The following is a 12,542-nucleotide window of genomic DNA, read 5'->3' on the forward strand; positions in this document are numbered from 1 at the left end:
TGTAGGTCTTTTTATAAGGACATTGATCATTGAATTTAGGGTACATGCATATAATCTACAATGATCTCATCTCAAGATCCTTAAGTTAATTACATATGCAAAACCCTTTTTCAAATCAGGTCATATTCACAATTAAGGTGAACTCACAGAGATTAGAACATGGATATATCTTTTCGGGGGGACCGCCATTCAACCCACAGCAAGCACCATTCAGTATTTCCAAACCCAGAGGTTAAAAGCTAATAGGCAACTAGAGAAATCTAAACCAGGCAAGATTACAAAGACCTCAGATTCTTCAGTAATGATGGTCTGGGTAAATACAACCACAACCAACTTAAGTGCTGATTGAGAAAACAGAGAATATGAAATGGGTAAATGATCAGCTGTACATACATATTTCTTCCTTACCGCATATACATATCTGTAAACATTTAGCAAATTTGTAAATAATTACAAATTTACTTTTCTTCCTATACTATTTCATATAAGGTATACTGGTTGTAGTTAATCTTATAGTTTATTCTTCACAGTATGAAAGGGATATTATGACTGAACTGACTGAACTAAAGATGAATGACTAACATCCAAAAATGGATTTAGTGACTCATAGAACTTTGAGTCTCCCAAGTTTAGGAAAATGTAAACACAGCATGTATTGGTACATGAGCTGGTTGCATGGTGTTAAACAGAAACATGATATTGTTGCTACTGCTGTTGCTTACATGCATGAATACTGAGGTGACAAGAGACAGACTTTACTGTACAGCCGATAAAGCATCATTTCCATTCATTCTTACACTCCCTTCTGTGAAGAGAAGCCTACATTTTCCAGGATCCCATGCCAGGAGTACTACAGATTAGGCATTATCAATGATCTATGCAATATATAGAAGGCACAAAAGAAAGCAACTTCTCCCCTCTGGTGGCAGCTGTGAGTAGGACTGAAGCATCTACAGATGGCATAAATAGGATTTTGCCACTACTGCCAAGCATCTTCCCGAGAATCCTTTACTTGGTGTCACAGGCAGCTAACATCTTTAAAAGCAGCAGCATCTTGTGTCTTATGAGCATCCTGAGAATAACCCACCAGGGTCCTGAGATTAGCAGGTTATCAAGTTTAATAGATTTCTGAGCATTATTCTGAGAATTACCAGTGGCAAACAGTTGAGATAATTTCCAGGGACTGCACAATTTTAAATTTTTTAACTTGGAAACGATCTCAAACTTACAGGAAAACTCCAATATGACACAAAGAAATTTCCTTTACTTAGACCATGGAGAGTAAGCTGCTAAGCAAATGTTCCTTTCCTCCAAACATCTTGGTGTACGTTTCATACACAAAAGGACATTTTCCTACGCAACAGAAATGACTAAAAGTTGGAAATTAACATTGATATGAACCAGCCACTTCTCTAAGGAAGGCTGGTACCTTTTAGTGAAGAAAGATGTTAAGAGGCCAGGATCTGATGAAAGCTAGGTATTTTCAATCCTATTGGAATTAGCATTGCTCCCAGGCCCTTTCAGTGACAAAGGTAGGGAATGAACATATATACACATCCATCTGCTTCTATACATGTGTACACATACACACATTTGTACCTCTGTATGTATGTGTGTATATATGTATCACCATGAGTTCACAAAGATACCTATAAGTCCAATCTAGTAACATGATCCATTTTAGTTTTCTCCCTTTGCATACCTGTAACTCTTATCTGACAATGAGAAATGTGGCTCTCACTATACTTATTATTTGATCAACTCTACATATGGAATCCATCCCTCAATCCTATCACCCACTGCACCCCAACCCCCAGCCAACATGGGTATCCATTTTCAACTTACCTGGGCTCCAACCCCATTGACTGGGTCCACACAAGAAGCTCTCCTTAACCTGTTTGGGCTCTGAAACCCCCACGGGCCACCTCTCCTACCTCCAGCACGGCAGCCTATCCCACTTCTAGATACCTTAAGAGTCAGCAATAAGTCTAGGTAGCAATAAGTAAGTATCTTCAAAGTACTGTTGTCAGTAGCACAGTTCCAACTTTTTATTTATGGTCCAAACGCCATAAATGGTCTTCTTGACCTTCACTGACTAGTCCTTTCAGTAGTTGTTTAAGTATTTCTTTGCCTATATTCCTATTATATTCAAAATACTTACAATAACTTCTGTTCCCCCAACCCTAATGGATATAGTCATTAACCATTTATTCAAGCATTCATGGAATGAACTATTTTATGTGTGTGTGTGTGTATATGTGTGTGTGTGTGTGTTTATTTATTTCTGAGAGAGACAGAGCATGAGCAGGGAAGGGGCAGAGAGAGAGGGAGACACAGAATCCAAAGCAGGCTCAGAGTCCAACACGGGGCTCGAACTCGTGAACTGCGAGATCATGACCTGAGCCTAAGTCAGATGCCCAACCAACTGAGCCATCCAGGCACCCTGGAGTGAACTATTTTAAATATTCAACTATAACTTGCCTCCTTAAATTTAGGAAACAAATGAGGCCTAAGCACAATACACAAATTGATACCTATATTATCTTCCTGTGTGTGTGAAAATTTCTTTACTTTAGGCAAGGGCACACACAAAAAATTCTAAATCCATGAAGAAAAGCAAGTATGTATACATGTGTATGATGTGTGAACATGTGCTGGGCAGCCATAACATGGAACATACTGTTCATGTCTTGTCTTTTAATGTTTATTTATTTATTTAGAGAGATAACAAGCAGGGGAGGGGCAGGGAGAAAGGGTGAGAAAGAATCCTCAACAGGGTCCAAGCTGTCAGCACAGAGCCCGACATGGGGCTCAATCCCATGAACCAACTGAGCCACCCAGGTACCCCCATCTCTTGTCTATTTAACAAGTTCCTCTCCTTTTTTACTGAAAGAATCTCAATTTTCTCTTAAAAAATAACCCATCCCTCCACCAATACAGTCTTTGTAGGATTATCAATGCACATGGTTCTCAGGTGACTGAAACTCTACTAGGATTCTCTACTGGAACTTTGGACCATAAATAAAAAGTTGGAACTGTGCTACTGACAACAGTACTTTGAAGATACTTACTTATTGTTACCTAGATAAATGGAACTGTACTAGTCCTTGTCCGTAAATCCTGGTTGTTTATTTTTTTTAGTGTTTACTTATTTATTTTGAAAGACAGAGAGCATGTGTGCAGGGGAGGGGCAGGAAAGAGAGGGGGGGGTGGGGGGGAGAGGGGGAGAGGGGGAGAGAGAGAGAGAGAGAGAGAATGAGAATGAATCCCGAGCAGGCGCCATGCTGCCAGCACAGAGCCGAACATGGGGCTCCAACTCATGAATTGTGAGATCATGACCTGAGCTGAAACCAAGAATCAGATGCTCAACTGACTGAGCCACTCAGGCACCCCCATAAAACCTAGCAGTGTATATAAAATCATCATCATCACCATCTAGACTGGTAATCTGCTATAATTAACCAGTGATACTACAACAGTTTCTCCTCTTTACTTACTTAATTACCTATGAATTACTTCATTTTGCCTCTCTGAATTAGTGCATATCATTCATGCATGTTTAAATATGTCTTTTTTCCTCAACCACTATAGTATTTTAAAACTTCAGAGCCTAAGACCATCAAACAGCTCTAAGCACACAGAAAAACCCTGAATTTGCATATGGATGGGTCATTCAGTCAGCATATACACATTAAATGATTCTGAATATAGCTGACACATAATGTTACATTAGCTTCAGGTGTACAACATAGTGATTCCATGTTTACACATTATACTGTATTCACGACCAGTGTAGCTACCACCTTTCTTGATCCATCGCTCTTACGGTAGCATTGACTACATTCCTTCGTGACTTATTCATTCCATAACCACAACCTATATATGTATACCTGTATCGCCCACCTCTCCCCCATTTTTAAATTTTAAATTAAAATGGTTTTTAATTTACTTGCATGTTGATCCTTTTCAAAAAGTAGATAATCCAATTTACTTTCAAATCATCAAAGGCTAATTCTGCTATATTGGTAAGTCTGTGAAAACTGCACAGATACAGTTTAAACTTCCTTAAAAAATCAAATAGATTGGGGCGCCTGGGTGGCTCAGTCGGTTAAACGTCCGACTTCAGCTCAGGTCACGATCTCGTGGTCCGTGAGTTCGAGCCCCGCGTCGGGCTCTGGACTGATGGCTCAGAGCCTGGAGCCTGCTTCCGATTCTGTGTCTCCCTCTGTCTCTGCCCCTCCCCCGTTCATGCTGTCTCTCTCTGTCTCAAAAATAAATAAAACGTTAAAAAAAAAATTAAAAAAAAATCAAATAGATTATTAAAAAAAACACACAAGCAAACAAAAACCTGGTTGTTTAGCTCTTCCGACTGATTCTGTAATGACCTTCATATTGTTGCTTGCAATCAAGGAATGCTTCTTAATATACTCATTTTGAGGAGTACATTTGAAAGTATAGACAGTCCCACAAAACAATACTATATTTCACAAAAAGATGGAAGTAGAGAATGCAGTCTGGGTAGATACTTCCAGAAAAACACTAAAGGAAACCTGTAATTTATCATTTCAATAAGGAGACTTCTTGCAAGTACCAATCTGTACAACAAAATCTTTTACCAATCCATGAAAACAAAACCCCACAAAAGGAGACCTTAACTCACTAGAATTTTAATGACTTGTTGGAGGTCTCTGGCTGTTACACACCCTGAACACCTACAACTCCTTCATCTAATCATTTCATTAACATAACGATTCTAATTGTCAGTGATCTTTATCCTAAACCACATTTCCAACTTGAAAAGCATAACTTTTACCCGAATAAAAATTTCCAGTTCAGTTTTTCTTCTTTTTTCAATTTTCTCTGCCTCAATTTGACAAGTGTGACAAATGTACAGATGGTTGACAGCTGGTCCTCCTCCATACCTAAAGCAAGAAGAATTTAATAATTATGATAATGTTAAAGAAAGTTCATGTTCTAGGAAATCTTTACTAGGCTAAATCCCTAGTAAAGAATCAATCGCCACAAAAAAATTCTCAGTCGTAATTAAACTAACGTAAAAATCAAATAATTATAACAACTTGATTTTATGTTTATCAGGATGACTATCAATGTATTAAGTAACCTGCCTTATATTTTAACTTTCCCTTACAGCTACTTCTGCTACCAAATACGCTAGAGGTAACAATACAAAGTAAAAGAGGTGGCTTTCAAAAAATTACAATACAACACGTTATTGCAGCCATAGTCTTAAGTTTTAATCAGAAAGAGGCTTTCCCTGGCTTTTAAGTAAGAATTCATGGAATGAATTATTTTCAATATATATATATTTTTGAGAGCGAGTGTGTGTGCACACAAGCGCAGGAGGGGCAAAGGGAGAGAGAGAGAGAATCTTTTTTTTTATTTTTAACTTTTTCTAATGTTTATTTATTTTCAACAGAGAAACAGTGCACAAGCAAGGGAGGGGCGGGAGGGAGGGAGGGAGAGGGGGAGGGAGAAGGAGAGGGAGAGGGAGAGGGAGGGAGGGAGGGAGGGAGAGGGAGAGGGAGAGGGAGAGAGAGAGAGAGAGAGGGAACCTTAAGCAGGTTCCAGACTGTCAGCACAGAGCCCAAGGTAGGGCTTAAACTCATGAACTGTGAGATCATGACCAAAGTCAAAATCAAGAGTACCATGCTCAAATGACTGAGCCACCCAGGTACCCCATATTTTCAATATTTAACTACGGAAAACATAGTAAGAAAATTATACATGAAATGTTTTAAAACAAAATTTAAAACTTTAAAATCTCAGACTTAAATATCACCCATATACTTCTACAGATACAGATAATTAGAACATAAAAATCAGAACTAATTATCTAGACTTGGGCCATGTTAACTATGAAGGTCCTGTTCACTTCAGAGTGAATAATGACAGGAAAAAAGAGAATTTTCTACATAAGCGACATAAAGCATAAGGAGCATATGTGAAACAATACAATCCCCTTTTAACAAGTTTCACCAACTGATTTTCATAATACCATATTGTCTGATTTAAAAAAACAAACCTGCTATACAGGTTATCCCAAATGTTCTGAGGCAGCATCAAAACCAGGTCTTCAATATAACCAGCTTTTCGTGGAGGAACGCCTAAAAAAGTTTAGATGGGTGTGTTTCATTCTTAAATTCCTTTATACAACTTTTAAAGGTTAAACTCATTTTTAAACTGATTAATCACTGGCATTTTTCAATCAGTATTCTTAAAAATTAAGTATTTCTGGTGACTACATTCCTAAAAATGAACCTACTTCTTGAAGTAGTTAGAGAAAAATCAGGTAACCAACATCTTCAAGTAATTTATGTAAATCCTTACTAAGCATTGACTGTGTATTGGGGGAAATCAAAGGAAAATAAGAGACACTCTTTCCTTCATAGAGCTTGAGCCAGCAAAAGACATGAGGCACTTATATAACTATAATAAAAGGCAGTCACAGATAAATACCATAAAAAGCTTATGGGGGGATTCAGAACTAGAAGAGCCTTATGTTAGTACTTCAAGTAGGGAAATAATAAGAGATAAATTCACATACAGAAACATTTCAAGGTTTAGGTTTCTATATTCACTATGGGACATTCCTACTATCTCTTGTGGTTTCACTGCAAAAATAGTTAATTAATAAGAATATTGAGTCTTCAACCATGAAATTTAATCAAGGTATCACACTAACATGTTATTTATCATGAGAACAAACACTAACATAGCCAGTCACAAAGGCGTAAGTTATATTTAGCAAATAACTATACAAGGCTTTTTTGTTAAATTCCAAGGACATGTCCATACTTAGGAAAAGAGCCAGCTATTAATTTAGGCAAAAGGGTAAAAATCATGGATACAAGGGGTAGCTGAATGCCTCTCAGCAGAGAAGAATAATGTGTAATAGAAGGGCTCACTGTACTATAACTGGCTGTGTATGGATCTGTCTCTACTATGAAATTAGAAAACAAACAGTGTCTTTGGTATTCTCAGGGTCTAGCACAGGGTTTGGAACAGGTTCTCAATAAATATCTCTCCTATGAAGAGGCTACAGACTGCCTATAAATAGAAGAAAATGCCAATTTCTAAAACTAGAGAATTAAACAGATTTAAGTTGGATGCAGATAAAGAAATAGAAAATAAGTCGAAGAGGAAAACTCTTGGCTCCTTCTTAATCTGTAAATTATTTAAGAGCAAACATCTACCATTACTTTCCAATTTAGGATTTCTTACCTCCGTGAATACAGAGAAAATCATTATTTGAAATAGGGCCAGGTTCAGCAAAAGTCTTAAATTTATTTAGCCACTGTCGAGAAATGTAAAACTGAAGGAGACTTGGTTCCATTATGTTCAATAAATTTGATATCCTTCGTCTCTCTTTTTGTGCCTCTTCACTGCTCTTCCTATTAAGGACAATGATTCATTAAACTTAATATGCATTTTACTCCATCCGATCAGTTGATGGATTTTTCCTCTTCCTTATTAGACTTAGCACACACAGTAATACTATGAATCTTATTAGGCTTGGGAATTATACAACAGAAATATATTTTGTATCACCCCACCCCTAGCCCCAACTACATTATACACCCCTAATGGGCAACACTGTATCAGAACTACTGGTATCTACATAACCACTGGTATACAGCTGGTGTTCAAATGTTTGCTAATAAAATCAACCTAAATAGTTCATCTACTTTCTTCTTTCAGGAGTTAGTAATCTTTTTACAAGATACTGAAAACTACCAAAGATCTATTTTTATAGTAATACCTCCTTTATTAGCTATTTTAGGAGAAAATCTGGTACTTAACTCCCACTGTCAGAGACTAATTTATTAAAACCAATCTTTCTAAAACAAAATATATTCATTTACCTTTCAACTAAATGATTTAACATTTTCTTAACAAAAGATCATTCTGCATGCAACCTTTCACTTTACTTACAAAATGAAATTAGAAAAAAACAATTTCTAATCTTTACTCAGCAATACATCTTGAAAGTCTTAGAAGTAAAAACCCCAAAGTGAGATGTTCTTTCATATTTGTCAAAATAATCTATCCATGAGAGTTACTTCCTTACCTATAGAAAAGAACATAAGCTTCTGCATTTTGTACAGTAGATTCTGAAACTTCAGTGACACTCTGATCATCAAATTCATACCAGAGATTATTTAAATTGTTTCGGCAGTAAGCAATATAGTGTCCACCTGAATTTGAGTTGAAAAAATTTAAATAATTTCAGCAATATAAGATTAACACAAGAATTAAAGTACTTTTTGAATCCTCAGTTCCTAGCAGAGACAGAGATATAGCAAGAACTATGCATCTATATTTTTTCCAGTATGTATCCTCACCACCACCACCTGAGGAAATGAAAATAAGGACAAAAATGTAATCTTAAAAAAAGTGAAAAATATAATCTTTTTATTTATTTATTTTGAGAGAGAGAAAGTGCAGAAGCAAGGCAAGGAGAGAAGGGGAGAGAAAGAGAGAGGGAGAGAGGGGGAGAGAGAGAGAGGGGGAGGGGGAGAGAGGGGGGGAGAGAGGGGGAGAGAGAGAGAGAGAGAGAGAGAGAGAGAGAGAGAATGAATCTCAAGCAGGCTCTGTGCTATTAGCACAGAGCCCAACGTGAGGCTTGATCTCACGAACTGTGATCATGACCCGAGCTGAAATCAAGAGCCAGATGAGCCACCCTGGTGCCCCCCAAAAATGATCATGTTAAAGTCCTTAATATTAAGCTTTATACAAAATATTTCCAGTATTCAAAACTTCATAGCAAAATTATTCAATTACCTAAAGTTTTCAGACCTGTTTATAACAACCAAATTACAATAAAACTAAAAAATAAAAATCTATTTTTACATTTCTTTTATTTAATCAGGTCTTATTTAACAGATCAATGCAGACCGTTACTTTTCTTCCCCCTGATCTAGACATCTGTTAAACCTATATACTTACTACTTGCAGTTCCATGATGACAAATGACTGACAGAAGATCATAGGTAACAATCTGAACTGGACTATCTTTTGCAAGAAATGGCTGAAGATCCAGACCTTCCAGTGGAAATGAAACATGGGTACTGATTTTGGTGGAAAACATCAGTTCATGTCTGAATCTTTTAAGATGGATGCATAAAATCTAACAGAGAAAGATAAGATTATTTAAAATTCTATTGTTTTATATACTAATAAAGGAATCTATTAAATATAGGTATTGAATTAAGTGTCAAGGTTACATATTACCCTACAATGATGATAACCTGATTCTAAACACATCAGAATATGGAAATGGTGAAACCTGGTACTTCCTAAGTTCAAACCTGCTGGCTTTTCTAATTTTATATTATACCTGCAAAATCCTATACTGTCTGATTAAACTGTGTTCAACACAGTTTTACAGATAAGGGCACTTAGATGGTATGTAACTGAGTATTTTTTTCAGTTTATTTTATTTATTTTGAGAGAGAATGCAGTAAAAGCAAGCAGAAGAGGGGCAGAGGAGAGAGAGAATCCCAAGCAGGCTCTGTGCTGTCAGTGCAGAGCCCAACATGAGACTCCATCCCATGAACCATAAAATTACAACCTGAGCCGAAATCAAGAGTCAGCTGCTTAACCAATTGAGCCACCCAGGTGCCCCATAAGTCAGTATTTTAAAAATGAATAATCCTAATAGGGTATAGGAACATAACAACTGGTCAATAGAACCACTCCATTCTTCAACCATGCTACACTGTATTATGTTAATGTTTTACATTCCTGTAACACAAAATGAACTTAATTCTAATAAAGCCCATACCTCAGGAAATTTTTGTACTTTACAAAACTTTACTCCATTCCTTAATCTGGAAAGAGGAAAAAAAAAAACCAGATTTAAGTAAACCTGTTTCCCATATGAATCTACAAAGTATTTTTAATTTTTTTTTTAATGTTTATTTCTGAGAGAAAAAGAGACAGAGCACAAGCAGGAGAGGGGCAGAGAGAGGGAGACACAGAATCTGAAGCAGGACGCAGGGCTCACTCACAAAATGTGAGATCATGACCTGAGTTAAAGTCGGACACATAACCGACTAAGCCACCCAGGTGCCCCAAAGTATTTGTAAATATACAGCAAAATATTTTAGAAAACATAGGGACAAAATATGCTCACTACTGAATTATCTGCTACCCATTTAAAAATACATACGAATGACAACAAGGCTATCATTCAGAACAGGAGAGGAAAAAAAAGAGAAAAGAGAAAAATGAAGAAGAAAAAAAATACTAATGAAACATTGGAGTCTCTTAATTAAAAAAAAAATATTTAAGCTATCAGTAATATTAATTCAGGGAGTTAGTTCTTTGAGGAAAAAAAAACTTTATGTTTATTTACTGAGAGAGAGAGAGAGAGAGAGAGAGAGAGAGAGAGAGAGAGACAGCAGGGGAAGGGACAGAGAGAGAGAGAGAGAGCAAGAGAGAGAATCCCAAGCAGGCTCCAGGACTAGATCTCACAAACTGTGAGATCATGACCTGAGCCAAAATCAAGAGTCGGATGCTAAGCCGACCCAGGCACCCTGAAAATTATTATTATTTTTTTTACATTTGTTTATTTTTGAGAGAAAAAGAACATGCACACACATTAGGGACAGGCGGAGAGAGGGGGAGACAGAGGATCCAAAGCAGACTCTGAGCTAACAGCCATGTGGGGCTCAAAACCACAAACCATGATATCATGACCTAAGCCAAAGTCAGACGCTTAACTGACTGAGCCACCCAGGCACCTCCTGAAAACTACTTTTTTAAACAAATGTGCTACTGTCTATGGCCTGGCTATGCCTTTATAAACATCCAGATATCAAGTAAAAATGAGTAAAATAAAATCCTAATATATTGGCCAATATATTATATATTGGTCAATATATTATAACCTTTATTACTTAAATTTTATTATTATTTTTAATTGAGGTATACTTGACAGATAACACTGAATTAGTTTCAAGTGTACAATATAATGATTCAATATTTGTATACTTTGCAAAATGATCACTATAGTAATTATAGTTCACATCATGTGTCACCATATATAGTCACAAAATTTTTTTTTCTTGTGATGAATGAAAACTTTCAACATCTACTGTCTTAGAAAATTTCAAATATGAAATACAGTATTATAAACTATAGTTGCTATGGTGCACATTATATCTCCATGACTTAATTTATAACTGGAAACTTATACCTTTTGATCCTCCTCACCCATTTTTCCCACTTTCCAATCCCACTCTGGCAATAGAATCTTTACTCTTAAATGTAGAAACAAATAACTTGAATTAAAGGGTGGTTAGTATTAATGAGTATTAATATATACTTGACAGGTATCTACTTTGGATTTGGGGCAGATGCAAGGTTCTTTTCCACCTTCTCTAGTATCTTTTTCCTAGTTCATGTTGGTTTTCAAGGAAAGTTGTCCCTCCAGGCCAAATCCCTCTTCGTCTATTAGCTACAGCTTCAAGGAGTCAAACTAATAAATACTTCCCAATTCATAAGAGGTGTATGTTCTTCTAGAAAGTACAAAACAGCTTTTAATCCTTACTGACCAAACAACATACCATTCCTTTTTGGCATGATGAGAACCAATAGCTACAGATCAACACTTCCCTGGATTATTGCTAAACAGTAAGATGTTTGTTATTATGAAGGTTCTAGTTCTTATTAGGATCCCATTATTTTTCTCTTACAGAGATTCAGACAAATTTCTCAGTTCACACAAACGTATCTGCCTTCAATCCTCCAATTACTTTTCTTTTCTAACTTTGCACCACAAAGGCTTAAAAGCTTGAGTTTATTGTAAGACTTGTAAAAGGCAGCTAGTGGTAGATGTAAAGAAACAATACCATACTTTTCTTAACTTTCTATTCTGCCATCATACAACAGGTAACATCAAAGTTAGTATAACCTTTCTGAATTTTATACAGATTTGAAACTATGTTCCTTTATAGTCACTTTGACATCCTGAATCTAGCCTGTTCATCCAGAAAAGAATATTGCCCTATTTATGATGGCAAACTCATATAATGAAAATGTGTATTATACATCATAGTATATGTTTTATACCATATTTAGATGTTTTATGCAAAATTATATACTTATTTTATATCTCAAAATACATATAAACTTTCACATCTTAGATAAGCCTATTAAATTTGTTAAACTTTTACCTCAAATTTGTTTTACAGAAGAGCCAGTCTCTCTATTTTTACTTGGACAAAGCTTATTAGCCTTTATTTTTCTAAATAAGGTGCAAAATTAACTCCACATACCTAATTCAAGTGACCAAGAAAAATATCATTTATAATACAAAACATGCGATTCAAAGCACTATCAATGACACTTACTTTTTGCATTTTTCACAACTGTACATATTGTCACCTGGAAATAGAACAGATCTGGTCATTCCTCTCAAAATAAAAGTAAGTTACTGTATTTTTTTTTTGGTTCTGCAATTCTTTGACTTTCCGTATGCCGATTTTGCAGCACAGTAACACAAAGCTCACATTTTT

At 36.1% G+C, this 12,542-nt stretch overlaps 1 protein-coding gene across 5 annotated transcripts in view; it reads right to left on the reverse strand.

Annotated features, from left to right (window-relative positions):
* USP33 (ubiquitin specific peptidase 33) overlaps nt 1–12,542 on the reverse strand; it is a 61,268-nt gene that overhangs the window by 8,350 nt on the left and 40,376 nt on the right. For all 5 annotated transcript variants that reach the window (XM_027058828.2, XM_027058827.2, XM_027058824.2 and 2 more), the window contains 7 exons: nt 12,378–12,411; nt 9,806–9,851; nt 8,968–9,148; nt 8,090–8,216; nt 7,243–7,412; nt 6,044–6,125; nt 4,814–4,922 (listed from right to left, as the gene is read on the reverse strand). In XM_027058828.2, coding sequence (XP_026914629.1) covers nt 4,814–4,922; nt 6,044–6,125; nt 7,243–7,412; nt 8,090–8,216; nt 8,968–9,148; nt 9,806–9,851; nt 12,378–12,411 — 749 coding nt within the window. The remainder of the gene's footprint in view (nt 1–4,813; nt 4,923–6,043; nt 6,126–7,242; nt 7,413–8,089; nt 8,217–8,967; nt 9,149–9,805; nt 9,852–12,377; nt 12,412–12,542) is intronic.

This window comes from Acinonyx jubatus, chromosome C1 (genome assembly GCF_027475565.1).
Source record: "Acinonyx jubatus isolate Ajub_Pintada_27869175 chromosome C1, VMU_Ajub_asm_v1.0, whole genome shotgun sequence".
NCBI lineage: Eukaryota > Metazoa > Chordata > Mammalia > Carnivora > Felidae > Acinonyx > Acinonyx jubatus.